The 23735-nt window shown below is 48.6% G+C and overlaps 1 protein-coding gene across 3 annotated transcripts in view; it reads right to left on the bottom strand.

Annotated features, from left to right (window-relative positions):
• LOC147114917 (clavesin-1-like) overlaps nt 1–23735 on the bottom strand; it is a 169266-nt gene that overhangs the window by 92615 nt on the left and 52916 nt on the right. For 2 of the 3 annotated variants that reach the window (XM_085993028.1, XM_085993027.1), the window contains exon 4: nt 3084–3194. The exons of the other annotated variant lie outside the window; for it this stretch is intronic. In XM_085993028.1, the coding sequence (XP_085849154.1) occupies nt 3084–3194 (111 nt within the window). The remainder of the gene's footprint in view (nt 1–3083; nt 3195–23735) is intronic. 3 annotated transcript variants of the gene reach the window in all.

The following is a 23735-nucleotide window of genomic DNA, read 5'->3' as shown; positions in this document are numbered from 1 at the left end:
CAATAGCGACATCTTGTGGCTAAAAATAATTCCTTTGTTCTTGATAAATCTGGACCATAGATGGTGGCTTGAGCTGGTCTTGAGTTTCCCTGCCTTTGGATAACTTTGGTAACCATTACAAACGTTCTGTTAACTGATACATAACACAATCCTGAAAAATCTTAATGTGATCAAAGTACAAGTTCTGAGGAAGGGTCCATACCCAGAACATCATCTTTGTTCTCTCCATAGATGCTGCCTGACCTGCTGAGTGTTTCCAGCAAATTCTTTTGTTCAAATTTCCAGCATTTGCAATGTTTTACTTTTTGTTCAAAATGCAAGTGTTGTGGCTCGGAACTTTAATGTAATTTGTCTGCTTCTACTTAAATAGCTTTGTTTAAAAACATCTGCCAATGTAATGTAAAAGATGAATTTTAATCCAACACTTTTAGCCTACATCACACTATAACCGTAGCACTGGTGAAAATCATTTTCACTTCACACCAACACTAAAGATGTACTGTAAATCCAGATTCAGGGCACAGACTGACTCCACATTTAAGCAGAGAATCCAGTATCAGGCTGGCTCTGGATTTACACTGTAATATCTGAGTATTGTTGATCTGATTGACAATGCAGTTGTACAGATGAAATAAGTGCAATTTACAAAGTCATTTTTTTCATCAATAATGACCATTTATAATTTAGAATGTTTCAAAAAGTAATCTTATCTTATTTATCAGTGAGCAATTTATTTCTTTGAATCTATCCTTGATGAACAAAAGATATATGAATGTGGTCAGTGGCAGGAACTGTTTACAAAGGCTTGATTACAGCCATGTCTTGAGGAGTACTCCCGTGGTGAACACTCATCATGCTGAATCTTAATGCATGCTGTACCCGCCTGAACATTTCTTCTCCTGTCTCATCTATTGGAAGTACTGGTAAGTTGTGCTAGCACTAGGTGAATGAAAGAACACGGTGATGAGAAGAACTGGTTAATGGAGGCCTATCATTGCAGCCCCAGGACATCACTGAAGGTGATCCTCAGGGAAGTGTCCTCAACCTAATGACCTTCAGCTGATTCATCAAGGACCATTGCTCTGCCATAAGTTGAGAATTGGGGTTTTTGGCCAATGATTCTATAGTGTTCAGCTCCATTCACAACTCCTCCGATAATGAAGTATCCAGTGCTGGCCTACAGCAGAACTTGGACAACATCCAGGCTTCAGCTGACAAATGGCAGGTAACATTCAGGCCACATAAATGCCAGGTAAACGCCAGGCCAACTCAAACAAGAGAAAGCTCAGCCATCACCCCATGACCTTTAACAGCAACACCATTACCGAGTCCCACACCATCAATATCTTGGGAATCACCATTGACAAAAAGCTTAACTAGACCAACCATATTAACACATCTTGTGGCTACAAGATCAATGCAAAGGCCGGATGCTCAGTGACCAGTGGCTCACCTCCTGACCCCTCAAAGCCTCTTCACCATCAAGGTTCAAGGCCGGAGAGTAATAGAATACTCACCATTCACCTGGATGAGTGCAGCTGCAACAACGCTTAAGAAGGTCAAAGACATCCAGGACAGAGCAAGTCATTTGATTGGCACCCCTGACATTGGGCTCAATATCTAACCCATCCACCAGTGGCGCATTATGACTGCAGGATATAGTAACTATAGGATGCACTGCAGCAATTCACCTAGCTTACTTCAACACCTCACAGTCCTAATACCTCTACCACCAAAATCGATAACCAGCAGTGGAAAAATCATCACCTCCACATCACACACCATCCTGACTTGGACATATATTGCTCTTCCTTCATCATCGCTGAGTTAATATTCTGGAATTCCCTATCTAAAACCATCATGGGAGCACCATCATCACAAGGACTGCAATGATTCAAGGAGAAGGGCCACCACAATCTTCTCAGGAAAACTAAGGATTAACAATAAATGTTTCCTTGCCAGCATCACCCAAATCCAAAGAACAAAAAAAGTGCACTGAGACCCAGTTGACAGGATACGATGGACTGGATTCATGAACGGCACTGTTTCACACTCAATGAAAATTTGACTAAAAATTGACAAAGTATTATAAAATTAAGACATTAATTAATAATAGAGGCATTCCAAGTATCTGAAATTATGACATTTTATAATGAGAACATTTCACATGTATCTCTATAACATACCTATACAATATATAGCAAACCTTTAAAATTGATTTGAAGATAGCTTTGTTAAAGTATGTCAATTAAATGAATTGGTTCATTATTAACAACAGGTTTCACTGTTGAAATTGTTTTAATCTTGTTCCAGTGACTAAACTATAATGCAACAAGTTCTTCAAAGCTGTTACTGTGAGAACTCTTTGAAGGTAATGACAGTCACTTCATTCCACATCAGTCAAAAACAAATTGTAAATTGAAGAAGGATTTAGACAGGTGCCCAGAATTCCCCATATATTGAGCTTTCAACCCCACTCGTGCTATAGGGAAAAGATTTGTTGGTGCATTTAACCAGGAAAGCAGTTCAATATCAAATGCTTCCATAGGCTTCTTAGTGATTAGTTACACAGCAGCATTGGCATAGGCCTTAGTACAGATCAGCTGACTGTTCTGTCAGATCGCGTGTGTTGCTCGGTTGGGCCCTGAACTAAAGGAGCGAGAGGAGGAGGAGAGGGGCAAAGAAGTTAAAAAAGATTATTGATGAAGAATGTTTGTCTTTCACTCTCTTGTTCATAATAATTTCACGTTGGTATTATGGATTAAGCGACAGTTTATGGTGTGCAAATGCAAAAATTAATTCAGCATTCAGAGGGTTAAAATGGAGTCTTGGATTTCAAGATAGGCTGAGCACTGATCAGAACTGTGTCGTGAGTCAATAAATCATTTATAATATGCACACAGGCATGCATAGCATGAGGTACACACTGACCATTTGCAGCTTCCTCTCCCCTCTATATAAGTTTGCCCTCCTCTCCCATTCAACTAGGCAGAGAAGAGTTTTATTATTCTGAACCATACTCGCAAATTAATTGTCATTTGCTATACTGAATCAGGTTTCCCATCTGCTGAAATTTTAATTACCCTTTTCCTGGTCTTGTCTTTCAGGAATGGCTTTATTATCGTATATAAAACGTGGATATACCAAGGCTGGTTCACAAAATGGATGCCTCCAAAGCGCGCAGGGAAGCTGTCCTGCAGAGATGAGAGCACAGAATCCAATGATTAGTAACTTAAAGTCACAGGAGAATCAAGCAAGGTGACTGCTGTCTGTAAAATCAGTGCCACTGAAAGGGTACTGCTACCCGTTTCATTTTTGAATGCTTTTGCTTTTATTTGTACAGCTCACAATCCTCAAACTGCACTGAAAGAAATATTCTCAGACATTCACATCGCTGAAAATGATTTTTTATACATTTTTTTTCTAGTTTCCTCTAGCTTAATCTCTTACATCATACAACCTCAGTTAAGTGGTAAAAATTCCAATGTTTCCTAGAACTAGAACTTACTTTATGTGATTTATATGAATTTAAATGGCATCTTGATGCACATTATAATAACTGGAGTTGGCCCCGAGCACTGGAGCACAAGCACACTGTGTGTGAGGTCTTGTCCATGATTTCTTATGCCACTGAGCTCCCAATTGCAATCATGGACATATGTTGAGTAGCAGGCAGACACTACCCAACCAGGAGAGGTGGGGGTAGGGAGGAAGTCTGAGGAAGAGTCATTGTCAGTCACTCTTGTATACCTCCCAGCATTCGACTGAGAATGAAGGTCTGGCATACCAACCTGCAATTGGTCTGAGGAAATCAGAATATTGAAATGGGAAGAAATTACTTGAAAAATCGGATTTGTACTCTGACAGAGAAAACAAAATTGTCTTGAGTTTGGGATTCAACTTATTGTAACGAGTATGAACTGCAAAGAATTACAAGCTGTATGACCAAGATTTTTTGCACATTCAATAAAGGCAAACAACCAAACCAAATAATGTTCTCCACCAATCGTGTATAAAGTCAAGAATTGTCTTTGAACTTTCCTGCATTTGGGAATATACAGAGGATATTGGCATCATCAATGGTGCAAAATTACATTAAGAGCAGCATTGTTGGAGTCCTGGGAGTAGGTTAGTAGGCTGCAGGAGATCCTTGACCTGGGAGGTGGTGATTAATTAAACTTCAAGGAGAAAATAAAGTTCCCCAAATTATTAACACTGATCCAGGAGCTCCTTTTTCTCTCACTGTAGGAGGGGCCTAGCTTCTGCTTGATGTCTCACCTCTGCAAGTGACAGAGATCAAGCCCATGTCATGTCCTCTAGCACCTGCACCTCTTTAATTCTGTCAAAGAACTCCATTAGGTTGGACATGACTCACCTTTCAGAAAACTATGCTGACTTTCTTTAATCAGCTTGTAGTTTTCTGTGTGCTCACTTATTCTGCCCTATGGTGGATTCTATCAATTTTCAATGAGTTTAACCTGCTGCTGTTAAACTCATTAGCCTGCAACTATTTGTTTTTTTTTTAATTCCTGCTTTTTCTGAATAAGGGTGCAATGTTTTCTATCTTGCAATTTTCTGGTAGTGTCCCCAGACCCAGTTAGTTTGTAAGATTAGAACCAGTGTCAGTCTTGGCTCAGTGCTGGCACTCTCGCTTTTGAGTCAAAGGTCATGGGTTCAAGGACAACTCCAGAGATTTGAACACAAAATCAGAGCAGTAATGAGGGAGTGCAGCACTGTTGGAGATGCTGTCTTTTAGATGAGATATTAAATCAAGGCCCCTCTGCTCTCTCAGGTGGATGTAAAAGAGCCAAGGGCCGAGAAATTCAAGAGCGCTAGAATCCTGCCGATGGCACCATGGGCCACAGTTAAATTAATAGCGCAGGCAGCACTGGTATATTGGTGCTGCTTCCTAATTAACATTAGTGCAGCGCTAAATTTACTGTGCAAGGCTGGTTTTCATGACGGTAGTCTCAGCAGGAGGCCCAATGTAGCATGACTGTATCGTCATTGGAGCAAGAACAGTCTTCTCTTAAAGCAAGGCTGTCATTTTAGAAAGCAGTGTTGGTCCCTTAAAGGGGAACTGCCTTCTAAAATGAAAAAAAAATCATTTAAAAATAGGCAATTTTTAGCCCTTACAGCTCAACTGCCTTCTGAGAAAAAATTAACATTAAAAATAATTCCCAAACGGGAGTCTTCAGCTATGAAAGCCGAATTGCCAGCCACACCTAAAAAAATGGGAAAAGTGCTTCAGCACTAACACAAATGGCTAAGCAAGCCAGGGAAGGGCGCCCAGGGTCTTGCACGCAGTACTCCAGCTTTGTACAAGAGGTCAACACTGCAAGAGAGGCCCGCTACCCACAGGGGCCAGGGGTCCTCCAGAAAGAATGATGTGGGACCAGATCACCAAGGCCGTCACTGCCACCTGTGTCACTCCTACGACCTGGCTCCAGTGCCCAAGGAAGCTTCATGACCACAGATCAGTGGTCAAGGTCAGTGAATGCATCTTCAAAAACCATCTCCTACCAACTGCACTACCAGCCTCACACACTTCTCAACACATGACTCCCCCACCGCTCACCCAATCTCTCACCTACCAATAATCTGTACCAAACACGAGGCACACCTCCCATTCCTAGCCTCACCTCACCCCCATGGAGGAGATGGTGCTGGCCATTCTTGGCAGGGGCATGGCTGAGCCCTTGGCCCACGGCAGGGCTGAAAGGATACAAGATGCTGGTATCCTCATACATAATCCTCCTTCTTGCATGCACCTCTTGCTTTCCCACCCTCCCATTACCACAACTCCACCCTTGTGCCTTCCTCATTTCACACACCCAAGAAATGCAGCCTGCCCAGCCAGTGGTTGACCAAGGAGAAGGAGAGGAGAGTGAAGAAGAAACACTGTCACTCAATTTCACACTCCCAGCCACCAGCTCCTTAAGGTCGACCTGCAAGGCCATCTGCAGTGCCCCCCACTGAAAGTCAGCAGCCCTCCACCAGCAATGCTGCAGCCACTGCAGTAGCACTGTGTTACATCACTAGGATAGGCAAAAGCAGACACAAGACAGTCACTAAGGGAATGCACAAGGCTGATTAGTTGATTTCTTGATGTCATATTGGATGGATAGAGGTATAAAGCTGGATTGGTAAGTTTGCTTTGTGATGGCTTTTATTTGAACATTTGTGGCCAAGAGGATGCTGTGATGGTCAGTAACAGAGGGAAGGGAAGGTGTGGGACAAAAGTTGAAAGAGGAATTGGGGTTGTGATCACTGGTATTGCAGATGGATGATTCCATCCCGGATATCGCGACCAGAAAGGGGCTGTTTGGGTTGCATTCTTCCTTCTGCTTCCTCCTCTTCTGTGGCTACCTCTTCCCTCTGCGAGCGCATGCTGTAAATCTGGAATAAAAGCATAAAATGCTGGAAATTCTCAGCAGGTCAGGTAGCATCTTGACCGGAGACGTGAACTCTGTTTCTCTCTCCACGGATGCTGCCTAACCTGCTGAGTATTTCCAGCATTTTCTGTCTTCTCAGAGGCCTTCTTTTACCATCCAAGGCCTCAAAAGCATCCAGCAGAACTCCCTGCAGTCCCTGCACACTTTAAAAACTTTTAGCATGTATTGCACCAAGCCACTACTTCAATAAATATAAAACATCCAGTCCAAAAGCTTAAATGCAGACTTTTCTGAAAGATGTATGTGTCCCTTTAAGAAGTGCTGACAGCATCTCTGTCGGTCTGTTGCAGCCCGCTTTTCAGAGTGAGCTTAGGACCCAGCACTGAACTCAGCGTAAAGGGCCAACTTCACAGAGCGTGGCGTTAAGTCGGCGTGTCACGCTCCCCATATTTGTATGGCCAGTGCTGTTAACGGCAGCACTATGGCCCTCACCAAAATGGCGGCTGCTGAGTCCCGCACCAGAGGCAGGCATTAGAGCGGTGGCTGCCATTTCTTTCCAGGATTCCCCCCCAAGGGCACTATTTGAAGAAAAGTGGTAAAGTTCATTTGGTGTCCTGGCCTACATTTATCTCTCAATCAACACCATTAAAGCAGATTAACTGATCGTTTCTCTCTGTTTTTTGCTGTTTGTTGGACCTTACTTTGTGGAATTTGGCTATCACGTTTCCCTATATTACAACAGTGACTGCACTTAATTGGCTGTGAAGTGTTTTAGGACATCGTGAGGTCTCCATACATGCAAGTTCTTCCTTCTTCCTAGAAGCAAGAACTAATCTGGCGTACTATTGGTGTACCAACTCACTGCTCTACCTTGCTACCCTAAGTAGTAATGTTCTCCTTTTTAAATTGGACTCTGCAATAAACCTGAAACAGCAGAATTATTTTGAATAGCCATCTATTCTGAATGCCTGAATACCTTGTGATAACTATTGTAACATAAAATCAGCAGCCAATTACCCTAGACATTCTTGTGTTCCATTGGCTTGTTTGTCTCATTTAGGTATAAATTGTTATACAGTTATACTTTACACTCATTAATATGATACACTGTGATCTCTAACCAATTCCTAAAATGTCATAAACTCAATTAGTAATCGGACAGAATTATCTTCATATCAAATGATGCGCATCTTTGATAACAAAGCAGTTGTAAAATTACTCTTATATTAAAAGGAATGGTTTGGGGGAAGTGCACAATTTCATGGTGTACCTTTAATAGGCTACAATAAAATGACACACAGTTTAATCCTATTATATTTAACAGGTCAAGGCAGAGAAAACAAATCCCAGTGAATGAGGCTTGCACATACAGGACTGCTGTATGATTAATAAGCAGGTGGATAAATATTAAAACTTGAGTGATCTTGCATCAGCAATTTCCTAAAAAATATTGTCCTAAATTTTTGCTCTGGTGCAGGTCTGCCCACATATTTTGTTTCCTGTTGCAATTGTAGGGTTTGTGTCAGCAACTGTAACCAATATATATTTTTTTCATTCATGGGATGTGGGCATCACTGGCAAGGCCAGCATTTATTGCCCATCCCTAATTGCCCTCGAGAAGGTGGTGGTGAGCTGCCTTCTTGAACCGCAGAGGGCAGTTAAGAGTCAATCACAATGTTGTGGGTCTGGAGTCACATATAGCCCAGAACAGGTAAGGGCAGCAGATTTCCTGCCCTAAAGGACATTATTAAACCAGGTGGTTTATTACAACAATTCAGTAATTTCATTGTCATCATTACTGACACTAGGGGCTGGATTTTGCCAGCCCTGGGGAGGCGGGTATGGAGGCAGGGCTGCGGGGAAAATGGCAGAATTTGGGGGCAGGTGCCCAACCCGACCCCAACCTACCTCTGTGCCATCTTGCCAGGAGGCGGGTAGTCGTCCTGCACCAGGTCCCGTCTCCTTGGAAGTGGGAAGGGATTACAGCCACTTAACTGCCTGTTAAAAGGTAGTTAACAGGCAGATAAGAAAATTATCCCCATTTTGCCCACACACGTGCGGGCTTCCCAAAGGCTCCAAAACCCACCAGGGTCAGAGGCAAGTAGTGGGTCTGCGGAGGTCAGAGGGGTCCAAAAGTGTGCTGTGGAGGTGAGTGATGGGTGCAAGTGTGGAGAGGTGAGTATGTGAGGTAAGTGGAAAGTGTTAGAAAAAGTGTACTTACCTTTGTTTCTTCCTGCAGGCTTCAATCGGTGGGTATGCGGAGAGTCTCGCACCTCCGCAGCAGAGATGACAGATGGCTGTTGCATTCTCCAAAGCAACAATTTTAATATTCTCTCTGCCTAAACAATTTATGCATATGGTGAAAGAGAGATCCCTGAGGCACATAACTAGTTACAAATTATCAACTCGATGGAGGAGCACCCATTTATGCCAATTTTGCTTTCTATTTTTCAGTCATCCCTCCAGCCAAGTCATCATTTCACTTTTAAAGCCATAGGATGGGGATAAATGTTTGCAATAAGTGGGTGGGGCAAGTTTCCAAAAATATACAAAAGGGCTAAACAAAATTTATGAAGTAATGTTACAATCAAAATGTAAGTAAAAGGAATAAAAAAAGGACTAATAAACAAAGTACTGCACTCTTTTAAGTATCTAATTTTCAAGGGTCTGAATCAGCGTACCCTTCGGTGCCAACTTTATATGGGTGTCCAATGCCATCAGCACATTCCCGGTGAAGAGCATGGGAAAATGGCAGCTGATAGCTATTTACATTGAAGCTGTGACTTTATTTCTGGTAATCCTACAGCCCTTCCTTCATTCTCCTTTGTAAGTACAGAGGCAAAATACTTGCTAAACATCTCTGAAATTATTTCATTCTGTATCAGATTGCCATCTTCAACCCTTTAGTGGCCTAACTCCTTCTTTGCCTATACTCTTGCTCTGATGTGTTTATGAAAGCCTTTGTTGTTAACTGATAGGGTAAACTTTCTAAGCATCAGTGGATATTCATGAGTGCCATGTATTGGGCACACTGACCTCCACACCAACTCTCCGGTCAAGCACGGCTCAAGAGCGCAGCCTGTAAACTTTATACTTCTATGTTGACCGATGGTCTTTTTTTAATCACACCCTCAATCCTCCAAATTTCCCACTTTAAGGCACTTTCTCCTTTTGTTTTTTCTAGTGGGTTTCTTCTATATTACTAGTCTTAATTTTATTAAATGTCTCCTTCTTAGACTTCATGGGTTAGATCTTACAAATTACTGCCCCAAGTGCAGAGCTTCCTGCGATGGGACTGCTAATTCATAAAATCTACCCTATATTTCACAAATCTCCTTTTTCATCCTTAACCGGTTTCATTCCATAGAAGGCATTACTATGGTCCCAGTAGCACAGGCACCATTACTCATCAATATCTATACTTATCCTTATTGCCTTCAATCTGTTCTTAGCCAGATATTTATCCAACTTCATTTTTTACAGGAGTTAATCAACACACAATGTGCTGCTTTTGTCTATTCACTCATTGGCTACTTTTAGGAAGAACTTACTGCAGGAAAAAAATGATAGGCCAAATCACCCTGGGGCAGAATCCCTCTGTGTGCTGATCTTAGCAATAAAGTAGAAGTGAATATAAAGTGATATTCAATTTATACTTGCATGTACTTTTTCACTAAAATTAGTGAATGGAATAAAGTAGAACCTTTCATCTTAAGGCTTGTTAATTTTGCGCTTGTGTTCTTAGGTATTACGTAGCATAAGTTAAACAATCTGCTTACTCTACATCCCACGCATCACCTCAGTTCTTGCCAAGCTCCTCTGGCTTTCAGTGCCCTAGCAAATTGACTGCAAGATTTTCATCATCTTCAAATTTCTCCATGGCATTTCTCAATTTTTTCTGAACAATTTTTTTTTCAGCAATATGTATCTGTGCACGTTTGCTCCTTTGACTGTGGAATACTGTTTGTTTCCTGCTCCCTTTGCTATAAAATCATTTAAGTATTATGCCCCTGTTCCAAAACATTTCACCTTCCTAGCTCTTTCCCTGCTTACAAAAGCTATCTCCTTGACCATGTTTCAAGAAGATTACACATCTGAAACACGGACAGTCTGTCCTCTACACAGATGCTCATTGAGCTGCTGTGTGTTTCCAGTTTTTACTGTTGTTTGACAATATTCTTGCTCTCTACGCCCTTTAGATTTCCTCCTTTCCATGCTCTTTGGATTGTGAAGTGCTTTAACATTTCTATTTACAGGAGAAGCAAAATATAAATGCAAATAGTGGTTGTTATTAGCTTTCACTTCTGTTTTGTTCAATAGATTCCAACTGTTCATAACAGTTGATGGCACAATTTAACACATTTACATAGCTGATGGATGTGTTTCTAACACCTTTAACAGTTTCATTATAACTGCAATGTTCTGCTGAGTAGTTGTGAATTGATAAATATTTAATATAACAGTGATATTTTCAGAAAATATTTATGACCTTTCAGGTTTTTCTGGATTTTCAGCACACGAGTTTTTAAATAATCAGATAATGTGGAGTTTACTGGGCCTTTTTCCATGACATTTAATACTACTTTTTAAGAAAAGCCAAGGTCAATGCAAGGCTATTCGGCCCATATTCAGCCCATCGAACCTCATCCTTCTAGTACAGGGGTCCAATGTTTGTCCACATGTCACATCTGCCCCCCAGTCCAATTTTATCTGGCCCATGGAACACTGCCTTTTACCAATTTGCTTCTGCACAGAGACATAGATAAATGAGGCGAGTGCTGGTCACATCTGGAACAAACCACCAGCAGAAATAATTGCTCTTCCTGTAGGGTTATAGGAATTTTAAAAGAAAACAGCAGACAAAAGGGTAGATTTTCCTATATTGTGCTTGGGTGGAAATAATCACTTGGGTGAAGCATATAGAGGAAAATAGGGAGCACCCGTACGTAATGAAGCCCACCGGATTTTCGTTAAACTTTGTTTGATTTGTAGCAGGAATTCACAAAGGTTGATGGTTCATGACTCTCCACAATCAAGGAATGAACTTCCTCCACTTCTGCTCATCTTTACTTAGCAATTACCTTAAAGCATATTAAGGTCAATTTTGCAAGGCTGCTTCTCCTGGTGGGAGCCTCACTCAGCAGGAACATGAATCAGAGAATCGAATGTGGAGGTTAGCAAGCGCAATGCCAAATTTTCCAAATGTCCAGTTGTTGTGTATGTACCTTTAAGAGAAGAACTGATTCTATACTGCAGTACCGGCAGTGACCACCCCTGTATATAAAGCCATAGCAGGCTTCTGTACTTCAGTCTTAAGTTACCCTCTGTTCTAGCATTTCCTGCCTGTGCAGCTGCCTCAGTCAGCAGGAGGAGAAGGAGCAGACAAACCAGGAGAGTGGAGAGTGTATAGTGGTGGTCTCCTGACCAGGAAGAGGAGGATATCGTTAGACCACCACCACCTCCACCTCCACCATCATCACAGCAACTGAGGTGCCTGGAGAGAGAGGACAGAGGAGGAGAAGGAGAAGGGAGGCCAGCAACAACACCAACCAGGGGAGAGGCCTTTCCCATTACTGCCTCCCCAAATTGACCTCCATTCCAGGAGAGAGGGGAGAGAAACAACCAACAACTACCAACTGTTTGGAAGGAGGGAAGAACAACAGCATCTTTCAGGTGGGTGTTATTTGGTGCACTCTCCCAAAGACTTTGTATTTTAGGTGGGGGGAGAAAAGAAGAAAAAAGGGCCGGATCATCAAGGGGTGTGTGTGTGTGTGGCTCTTGTAAAGCACTAGGCCACACACACCACTAATTAAGCACCCCTTCCTATTGCCTGACCTGGGATAGCTGGAGCTGCCTAGGTGATCAGCCCAATTGTACATCGTTAAGACCTGGTGTGGGACTGAGCCTGGGGCATCTCCAGCTTTCCCAGGTGAAGACATCTTCTCCCCCTGCTAGAAGACCACCTTCAAAGACTTAAATTTTTCATCAGAGAGTGCACCCCTGCCGACACCCACCCACCCACCATCCTGAGTGGCGACCCTGCCTTTGCGGCCTCCCTCCTTCCCACCCCCCCCTCTCTCTCTCTCTTTGTCTTTCTCTGCCTTTCTCTCTGAGGCACCTCATTTCATCTTTAATTATTAATTGCCTATTGAGCAGAGGGGAGAAGGCCCCTCTCCCAATTTCAATCAATAAGGAGGAGAGGTGTGCCTTCAATTTAAACAGCTCCCTCTGCTCAATTGAGGACCAAAAAAATACCTGAGGCCACATTAACACCTTCAGGCCTGTGACTTGGGGTGAGTGTAGCCCTTTATAACACCACCCCAGAATGGTGACAGCATCTTCATCTTCGCCGGTGACGGGGCCAGCCAAGACGTATGCGGGAGTGGCAGCCACAGCCACAGCTGCTCCCACTGCTTCTGCTGCCCCGTCACCATTCAGACTAATAACAAAAAAGCTTGGGGTGAAGAGCTACACTCACCCCACTATGACCATTGAGGCCTGCGTTAAAGCCATGGCTGGGGTTGTCGGCCCCTTAGCCATCGTCGCGGCCTCAAAAATGTATGGGAAGGCTGTGTTCTTCCTGGGGTCAGAGCGGGCGGTGTCCCTGGCTGTCACCAAGGGGCTCACCGTGGGCGGGACCTTCCTGCCGGTGGACCCCCTCGAGGCCACCACGCAGAGAGTGGTTATTTCGAACGTCCCGCCCTATGTTCCTGGTGAGCTCCTCCTTCCCCATCTACGTCAACTTGGGGAGGTGAGGTCGGGGATCACACCCATCCCGCTCGGCTTCCGGGAGGCCAGCCTTCGCCACGTCTTCTCCTTCCGGTGCCAGCTGTTCATCCAGCTGGCGCGGGAGGAGGACACTGACGGGGCATTCGTCGTCCACCACGAGGGGACTGCCTATCGCGTCTTCTGGACGTTGGACGGTGTGCGGTGCCACGCCTGCAAGGAGGTGGGGCACATCCGGAAAAACTGCTTCGCCTCCAAGGCCGCCGGATCATCTCGTGTGGCCGAGGCTGGCGCCGCCGACGCTCCTCCCCCCGGATCTGCCCGCGCGTCGGGAACGTCTGCTGCGCGGTCGACGTCGGGGGCCGATGCCACCAAGGCCTCCGGCGGGGGGGAGGGAGCATGTCCGGCCGGAAAGAAGGCGCGGCGGAAAAATAAACACCTTAGGGCAGGTCCCCCCGTGGATGGCCAGCCCTTGCCCCTTGAGCCCCTTACACCCGCGCTCCTCGCGGAGTTAATCGGGGCAGACGCGAGCGGGAGGGGCCTCGTGCCCGAGCCTCTGGCCGCAACCGCCATAGCGGAAACGCCATTACCTGCGGCCGGGCTCGGGCCCGAGGAGCCCAACAAACCTGCTCCACTGGAGGGAGCTGAGGAGGAGGCCTCTGCAGTCATGGAGGTCTCCCTCGCTCCCTCTGTGCTAAAAAGAAGGCGCGACCCCCTGGAAGAGGAGGAGGACCGGGAGGAGGAAGGTCCCTCCGAGCAGGGGGAGTCGTTGCCCGCCGCGGGTACTGCGCACCACCCCCCCCCGCTGTCGTCATCACCAGCGATCGGCAGGGGTCACCTGTCCCTTGGGAGGCTGAGGCAGATGTGTCTGTCCGACGCGTGCCTCCCGGGGATGGGGACGAGACCCTGCCCGTGGGGGGGGGGTCGCAGAACAATCCGCGGCGGTAATTGAAATTGACCTTCTATCGGTGCCGTTACCCCTCACCGGGTCGGGCGGCCTGGGGTCTGGGTCGGGCGAGCTTGAGGATAATGAGCTCACCCAATGCAACCCGGACATCTCCCAGAGGCTGCTCGTCCTGGTAGAGCTTTTAATTCAAAAACCCCCATCCGCTGGGTCGGAGGTTGGTGGCGGGGAGGAGGATGGCCCCCTGGCTGCGTCTCTGGTGCCGGACGTACTGGAGGAGCTGGGAATTGTTCTCTCCCCGGTTTCTCCGGTCGTTCCGGCGTCTGAGGCAGAGGGGAGCTCTGAACCGCCGCCGTCTTCTGGCCCAGCACCCCTAGAGGAGCCCAGGGAGGAATCCTCTGCCGCCGATCCTGGGGGTGGGATCCGGGCGGAGGCGGGGCTGGCTGGCGCGGCCGAGCTGTTCACTTCGCACTGCACGGCGGACGGGTCGGCCGCTGGTGACGACCCCCTGGAGGAGGATGGGGACTCGGTGATGGGCACGGAGGACGATTCGGACTCCAGCGCCGACGAGGCGATGGATGACCTCGTGCCCCTTGCCAAGTCTCCCCTCATTCCCGTAAGGGAACTCCGGGATTTTATGGCCACGTGCCTGGGTCGGCGCAATAAGGTCCGGCTGGCCCTCGACAGGTGGTCGGAGCTGGCGCTGCTCATCGTATCCGTCCGTGCCGCCGTTAAGATCATGGGCGCGGATGAGGGTTTGAACCCACTCGAGCTGCATCGGCTCACAACATTTCTCACTGGGCTGCTGAGGAAGTGGCGGCTGACCAGCGGCTGCGCTTCCTCCCACCGTTAGGTGTAGGTAGAGGTTGCACTATGCTTCGGACATGAAGATAACCATAGCCAGCCTCAACATCAACGGCAGCAGGGAGGCGCGCCACAGATTCAATAACTTCTTGATCCTTCGGGACGGGAAGTATGCGGTGTGCTTCCTGCAAGAAACCCACACCGTTCCGGGAGACGAAGCCATGTGGCTCCTGGAGTGGCAAGGAGGGGTCAGCATGAGTCACCTCTCCAACAATTCCAGCGGGGTGGCTATCTTGCTGGCCCCGCATTTTCAGCCGGAGATCTTGGGGGTCGAGCACGTGCCGGGCCGCTTGCTCCAGGTCACTGTTCGCCTGGGGGGCGTGCCGCTCCATCTAGTGAACGTGTACGCCCCTCAGACCGGTGCACAGCAAGTGCGCTTCTTCGAAGAAGTGTCCGCTCTGTTGGGCTCTGTCGACGTGAGCGAGTGCGTCATCCTCGGGGGGGATTTTAACTGCACCCTCGAGGCGAGGGATCTTTCGGGTCCCCCGCGAAGCCCGGCGGTGATGGAGAAGTTGAGGGACCTGGTTGGGTCCTTCGACTTGGTGGACGTCTGGCGAAATCTCCACCCCGACTCCAGCGCCTTCACTAGCGTGAGGTCTGGGGGAGGAAGGTCCAGAATTGACCGCCTTTACATTTCCTGGGCGTACGTCTCCTGCGTTCCGGCGGCTTCCATGCGGCCGGTGCCGTGCACGGACCACCACCTGGTGTGGGCGGAGCTCGCTCCGCTGCGCGCGCGGGGGGGGTCCGCGTACTGGCATTTTAACAACCTGCTGCTGGAGGACGCGCGGTTCTGGGATTCATTTCGTCTGTTCTGGGCCGACTGGAGGAGGGAGCGGGGGGGCTTCCCCTCCTTGAGGCTATGGTGGGATGTGGGCAAGGCTCACATCCGTCTCTTCTGTCAAGAGTACGCGAAGGGGTCGACCAAGAGGCGGGAGGCCCGGGTCGGGCGGTTGGAGAAGGAGGTGCTCGACCTGGAGTCCCGTCTCGGTCAGGTCGTCAAGGACCCGACCCTGCGGAACGTGTACGAAAAGAAGGGCGCGCTGAAGGACCTGCAGCTCGTCGGGTCCTGGGGCGCGTACGTGAGGTCGCGGATCCAGCTCCTGCGGGACCTGGACCGCGGCTCCCCCTTCTTCTACTCGCTGGAAAAAAGACGGGGGGTCCGTAAGCAGCTCTTGGGGCTGCTGGCCAACGACGGATCTCTGGTCTCGGATCCGGAGGGAATCAGCGCGGAGTCCCGCGCCTACTACGGGGCTCTGTTCTCTCCGGATCCGTCCAGCGAGGATGCGCGCAGAATTTTGTGGGAGGACCTGCCGAAGGTCAGCCCGGAGGGCGCCGAAAAATTGGACGCTCCGCTAAGCCTGGCGGAGCTGACCGTGGAGTTCCACAGGGCGTTCTGGGACACCTTGGGGGGCGACTACGCGCGGGTCCTGGGGGAAAGTTTGGCGACCGGGGAGATGCCCCTCTCTTGGCGCAGGGTGGTCATTGTCCTGCTGCCTAAGAAGGGTGATCTCCGCCTCCTTAAGAACTGGCGCCCGGTCTCCCTCCTCAGCACGGACTATAAAATCTTTGCCAGGGCCATGTCTGCTCGCCTTGGCACCGTACTGGCCCACATGATCCACCCCGACCAGTCCTACACGGTCCCGGGCCGGACCATCCACGATAACATCCATCTGGTCCGGGACCTGGTCCACCACTCCCAGAGGGCTGGTATGTCGGTCGACTTCCTTTCCCTGGATCAGGAGAAGGCGTTCGACAGGGTGGATCACGAGTATCTCTTCGGGACTCTGCGCGCATTCGGGTTCGGGACGCATTTTGTTGCCCGGATCCGACTTCTGTACGCCGCCGCGGAGTGTCTGATTAAAGTTAACGGGTCCTTGATGGCGCCCCTTCGCTTCGGGAGGGGGTTGCGTCAGGGATGCCCCATGTCCGTCAGTTATACGCCGTTTGCGTGGAGCCTTTCCTGCGCCTCTTGCGGAAGAGGTTGACGGGATTGGCTCTGCAAGGGCCGGGCGTGGAGGTGGTCCTCTCGACTTACGCCGATGACGTGCTCCTCACGGTCATGGATCCCGCTGACTTGCGGAGGATGCGGGAATGCCAGCAGATTTACTTGGACGCATCCTCCGCCAAGATCAACTGGGAGAAATGTTCCGGACTCCTGGTGGGTCAGTGGCGGGTGCACTCCCTGCCGGAGGAGTTCAGGCCTTTCGCCTGGAGCACCACGCACCTCCTCTATTTGGGAGTCTACCTTAGCCCTGCCGAGGATGCCTGGCCGGCGAACTGGCAAGAGCTGGAGGCCAAAGTCACCGCTCACCTAGGACGCTGGACAGGACTGCTCCGAGTGTTGTCCTACAGGGGTCGAGCGCTGGTCATAAACCAGCTGGTGGCCGCCATGTTGTGGTACCGGTTGGTCACTTTGAGCCCTCCCCCTGTGATTGTCGCCAAGATGCAGAAGAAGCTCATCAACTTCTTCTGGGACAAAAGGAAGCACTGGGTCTCTGCCGCGGTTCTGTGTCTCCCGCTTAGGGAGGGCGGTCAGGCGCTGGTGTGCCTTCGCACCCAGGCTGCGACTTTCCATCTTCAGACGCTGCAGAGATACCTGTATGTCGAAAATCCTCCGAGATGGTGTGCGCTGGCGACGTTTTTCTTCCGCCAGCTGCACGGCCTCAATTACGACACGCAGCTCCTGTTCGCGAAAGTAGGCGGCAGGCGTGCCGGCCTGCAGGAGCTGCCTGTCTTCTACCAGGAACTACTATGGGTTTGGAACTATGTCGCTTCCAGGCGGAGCTCTCCCCCGTCAGGAGCGGCGGCTCTCCTTCGGGAGCCGCTGCTCAGGAATCCGCACCTCCACGAACGCGGTTTCGGGCGGCTGACGGAGGGCAGGGCTGTGCCTGGCAAGGTGACCAGAGTCGGGGACCTGCTCGATGGCGGAGGAGCGGGCTGGATGGCGCCGGAGGAGCTGGCGCGGTGCCTGTCCTGGGCCAACGTCCGGCTCGCGGTCGAAGCCATCGAATCGGTGAAAGCGGCACTGGGCCCTGACTCCACTAGGTGTATCGAGGCGGCTCAAGCATGTGGGGCGATCCCGTCCGAGCTTACCCCCTTTCGGACAGAATTCCTCATCGGCGCCCGGCCCCGAAACTCCCCTCGGGAACCGGCGCCTCACAACTTGAGCCGTCTCGAGGAAATACCCTCCGTGCCTTTTCATTCTGCGCGGAGGGGTTTCCTGTACGGGCTGCTCCTGCACACTCTCCACTTTGCCATCTTCGTCTACCATCCGGACACGCCTTGGCATGGCGTCTTGCCGACTGGTGGTGGCGGAGGTCCCCAATAGAGGGCTCTCTACGCGGGAGTCCTCCCTTGTTCCATCGGGGACTTGGCCTGGAGGGTGTTGCACGGAGCGGTCCCGTGCAATAAGGTTTTAAGTAGGTTCACGGACTCCCAGGCCGCCTGCATTTTTTGCGGCCTGGAGGAGTCCGTGTTTCACGTTTATATGGAGTGTGAGAGGTTGCAGCCCCTCTTTCACTACTTGAAGGGGCTGCTCCTCGATTTTCGGTTGCACTTCAGTCCCACGCTCTTGATCTACGGTCACCCGGTGCGGAGGGGAGCGGACAGGTTGGAGGACCTCCTTGTGGGCCTGCTCCTGGGCCTGGCTAAAAGAGCCATCAATTGGTCCAGGCAGCGGGCGGTCGAGTGGGTCGTCCAGCCGGATTGCCTGCCTCTCTTCCGCAGCCATGTTCGCGCCCGGGTGGCCCTGGAGATGGAGCACGCGGTGTCCGCCGGTGCGCTTGAGTATTTCCGTGACCGGTGGGCGCCGCGGGGACTGGAGTGCATCATCAACCCAGATAACCAAATTTTAATATGATTTGTTAAGTTTTAGTTGAACTTTTGTTTACAGTCAATTTGTTTTTTTTTTGGTACGAACAAAAAGAGTACCCTCTGTTCAGTAAATACCTGTTATTATTGTTCTCCTGCAGTCCGTGTATTATTGATACTCGGACACTACACTGGCGACGAACAGGTTCGAACTCACCTGCAGTACTGCATCACCTCACGGGGATCTTTCCCTGAGAAGAAGCTTCTTGAAGGTCGAAGTCAGAGCAACGGGCGTCGACCGCGGGCAACCGCCCAAGGATCCATCGGAGTTCGGAGAGTTGCAGGAGAGGCTGTGGAGAGCTGGGCTTGGCTCCCCAGTCAAGGTGTTCCAGCAAATCATGCTGGTAGCAGGTAGTGCGCTGACCCTTCCGGACTGCGGCGGGCTCGAGCTCGATCGAGCGGCTCTGCAAAAAGGGCCGTGCAGCATCGTCGGGAGGAAAAGAGAGAGAGAGAAGGTGGAGCGCACAGAGCGCGGTCGGTGCTCAAGAACCGGGCAGCATAGCGAAAACAAACGAGGGGAAGGAAAAGTGAGACGCGCCGAAGCCGCGGGTCACCGCCATTACCCTGTAGAATGCTAGGAGCAGCGTGGCAGCAAGGGGAAGAAGGAAAAGCGCGGGAGGCGCCATTTTATTCCATTGGGGAAGAAGGAAAAGCGCGGGAGGCGCCATTTTAATCCATTGGGGAAGAAGAAAAAGCGCGGGAGATGCCATTTTAAATCTCCCAAGATGCCGAAAAGTGGCAGTATCACTGCTTTCGACAACGAGGTAGAAGACTGGACCACGTATGTGGAAAGAATTGAAGTGTACTGCAAGGCAAATGAGGTGGCCAATGGAAAGAGGGCGTCGGTATTATTAAATTTGATGGGCGCGAGAACGTACGGCCTATTGCGGAATTTAATTACCCCAGCTAAACCAATGGAGAAAAGTTTTGAAGAGATTGTCAATATCTTACAGGAACACCTAAACCCTACAGCGCTGCTGATAGCAGAAAGATTCAAGTTCCATAAAAGAAACCAGCACAAAGATGAGAGCAATGCTGACTATCTTACGGAACAACGTAAGTTATCGAAGCACTGTCAGTTCCGAGCAGGACTGGCAGACACCTTACGGGATAAGTTTGTCTGCGGGCTCCAGAGTGAAGGAACCCAGAAACGACTACTTTCGGAAAAGGACCTGACGCTAGAACAGGCTTTCAGCATGGCAGTATCCTACGAAGCAGCAGCACGGGGAGCTGCGGAAATACAACAGAAACCACAAGAATACAGCGTTAACGAAATGGCGTATGGAGCAGAAAAGTGCTATCGCTGCGGCAGAACAACCCATGATCAGAAGGACTGCTGGGTTAAGGACAAAGTATGCAGGCAATGTGGGAAAATGGGACACATAGCAAGAGTCTGCAGGTCGGGAAAGAAAACCAACACTACAAGAACTACTAAGGAAAAGTACAAGAAAGTAAAGAAATTGACAGACAGTAGTTCGGAAGATCAGGAGAGTGATAATGGCTCCGGGAGCAGGAGACTAAGTTGTCTAAAGTTACACAATGTGATCGCAAAGGAGGATCACTGAACCATTTGGGTCACCCTCATGATAGCAGGGTCCCCAGTAAAGATGGAATTGGACACAGGATCAACCCTAACTGTCATGAATCGACGAGACTATGAGCGGCTATTCTCACACATACCCTTGAAGGACACGTCCATTGTATTGAAGACATACACGGGGCAAAAAGTCTACCCCAGAAGAAAAATAAGGGTGCCAGTTAAATACAACGGCAAGGAAACACAGAAACTGCATCTATATATACTACAAGATGGAGGACCACCATTATTGGGATGTGAATGGATCCGAAAAATACAATTGGATTGGCATTCCATTCAGGCGCTAACTGTGACTGACAAAAAGGATGATGTCACACCTGGACGACCGTCAAAAATTCTAACTGACGCAAAAGAGGTGTTCCAACAAGGACTTGGGACTCTAAAAGGAGTAACGGCAATGATAAAAATCGAAGATAACGCAAACCCAAAATTTTTTAAGGCCAGACCGGTACCTTACGCGATCCGCCCAGCCATTGAAGCAGAGCTGGAGAGTCTGGAGCATTCGGGTGTGCTGTCCAAGGTGGACTGGAGCGAGTGGGCCACACCCGTCGTTCCTGTAATGAAGAAATCATTGAGCAGCACGCCTGGGGAGCCGAAGAAGGTTCGCATCTGTGGAGACTTCAAGGTAACTGTGAACCCAGTCCTGCACACAGTACAATATCCACTTCCACGGATAGAAGATATTTTTGCCTCACTATCTGGAGGGAAACGCTTTACAAAGATTGATCTGGCCCAAGCGTATCTACAAATGGAGGTGGAAGGAGCATCTAGGAAATACCTCACGATAAACACTCACAAAGGCCTTTACCAGTACAATCAACTGGTATTCGGGGTAGCATCAGCCCCGGCTATTTGGCAGAGGGCGATGGAACAAGTCCTGCAAGGGATCCCGGGGACCCAGTGTTATTTGGATGACATCCTGGTTACGGGCGAAAATGACAGTGAACACCTTGCCAACCTGGAGCAGGTGCTCACTAGATTACAGGAATATGGTCTACGAGCCAACCGCCCCAAATGCGAGTTCTTCAGGAGACAAATCTCGTATTGTGGCCACATGATTGATGAGGAAGGGTTGCATAAGTCGCCGGACAAGATTGAGGCTGTAGTCAAGGCTCCAGCACCGGAAAATGTGTCGCAACTGAGGTCATTCCTCGGGTTGGTGAACTACTACCATAAGTTCTTGCCGAATTTATCTACAATTCTGCACCCACTGAATGCCCTGCTGCAAACTGGAGTAACATGGAAATGGAGTGATGAGTGTAAGCGTGCCTTTCAGAAATGTAAATGCCTAATCACTTCAAAAGAAGTATTGGCCCACTACAATCCAACACTACCGATTCGGTTAGCATGTGATGCGTCTCCCTACGGCATTGGAGCAGTGCTGTCACACAAATTTGTGGTGTATGTGCCTTTAAGAGCAATTATGGTGTATGTGCCTTTAAGAGCCCCAGGTGTGTGTAATGCCGGTAATTGCCACTTGGGCTATATAAGCCTGTGTATTGTGTATATCCTTTAGAAACCCCCCCCCAGACTTGCTTAGTAAATACCTATGAACCAACTCCTGTCTTCAGTGTCTTTACCTACACACGGACACGACAGTGGCGACGAAGTGGAAACGGACTTACCTGCAATTCGGCAGCACCTCAAGGACATCGATTCCTCCAGCGTCCAGAAGACTCAAGGAAGTAAGAGAAACTGTGGTTTCACCAGCTGGCCAAGCTGGTGACAGGTACTGCGCTAATCCTTCCTGGGCGTCAGGCTGGAGCTCCAGCGGCGGGCTCTACAGCTGAGACAGGCAGCGAAATTGGAGGCAAGCAATAATGGACTGGGAGGGTGCACTCGAGAGACGTCCGGCGCGGCAAGCAGGTCAGCGTTTAGACCTCCGTCGGGAACGAGTCTCCAACAGTGAATAAACGGAAACCACAGTAAAACAGCGTTGTTATCGGTAGCAGCGCGGGAAGTGCCATATCGTTGCTACAGAGAAAAAAAAAAGCGCGGGAAGCGCCATATCTTTTCTGAAATGCCTAAATCTGGTAATATTGAGGCTTTTGATGGCGAAATAGAAGATTGGACCACATACGTGGAAAGAGTAGAGGTTTATTGCACTGCAAATGGAATAACAGATGAAAAAAAAGCTTCAGTACTTCTGAACTTAATGGGCGTGAAGACATACGGGCTGTTACGAAATTTAATCACTCCAGCCAAACCAAAGGACAAGACTTTTAAAGAAATTGTTGATACCCTGCAGGAGCATTTAAACCCAACACCGCTGCTGATAGCGGAACGATTCAAGTTCTTCAAGAGAAAGCAACACAAGAGTGAAAGTAACGCTGATTACCTAACCAAATTAAGAAAGCTATCAAAGTACTGCCAATTCAGAGCAGGACTATCGGATTATCTTCGAGACAAATTTGTTTGCGGTCTCTTAAGTGAAGGAACACAAAAAAGACTGCTTTCTGAAAAAGATTTAACATTGGACAAAGCTTTCAGTATGGCTGTATCATACGAAGCAGCAGCAAAAGGAGCTGCAGAGATACAACAAGAGACACAGGACTTCGGCACCCATAAAATGACACAGGAGTTCGGAAGATGTTATCGCTGCGGCAGATCCACCCATAACCAGAGGGACTGCTGGTTCAAGGGCAAAGCATGCAGGCAATGTGGTAAGATTGGACACATTGCACGGGTATGCCAATCTGGACAAAATAAATCCACTGACAGAAAACAAAAAATCAATAAAGAAAAGTACAGGAAGGTACAAATGATGACGGACAATAGCTCCGAAGACCAGAATAGCGATAGCGACTCCGGAAACAAGAGACTAAGCTGTCTCAAATTACATAATGTACTTGCCAAAGAGGATTACCAAACCATTTGGGTTACCCTCACAATAGCAGGGTCCCCAGTTAAAATGGAGCTAGATACAGGATCAGCTCTAACCGTAATAAATCGACGAGATTACGAGAGGCTATTTTCGCATATACCTCTAAAAGACACATCCATTATCTTAAAAACATATACGGGGCAGAAAGTCTACCCCAAAGGAAAAATAAGGGTGCCTGTGGTATACAACAGCAAAGAAATACAAAAGTTGTATTTATACATTCTACAAGATGGTGGTCCACCGTTGTTGGGACGTGAATGGATAAGGAAGATACGTTTAGACTGGCACTCCATTCAGGCACTGACGGTGACCAGTAAGGAAAAAAACAATGATGACATCAGACCTGAACGATTAAAAGACATCTTGGCCAACGCCAAAGAAGTGTTTCAAGAGAAACTAGGAACCTTGAAAGGCATCACCGCCTCAATAAAAGTGGAAGATACAGCAATTCCAAAATTTTTTAAGGCAAGACCGGTGCCATACACAATACGTCCG

The sequence above is a fragment of the Somniosus microcephalus genome, chromosome 7, assembly GCF_052327205.1.
Source record: "Somniosus microcephalus isolate GS21.2 chromosome 7, FLI_Smic_1.0, whole genome shotgun sequence".
Lineage (NCBI taxonomy): Eukaryota > Metazoa > Chordata > Chondrichthyes > Squaliformes > Somniosidae > Somniosus > Somniosus microcephalus.
The sequence above is the reverse complement of the archived record's forward strand: the minus strand, read 5'-3'. Positions and strand labels throughout refer to the sequence as shown.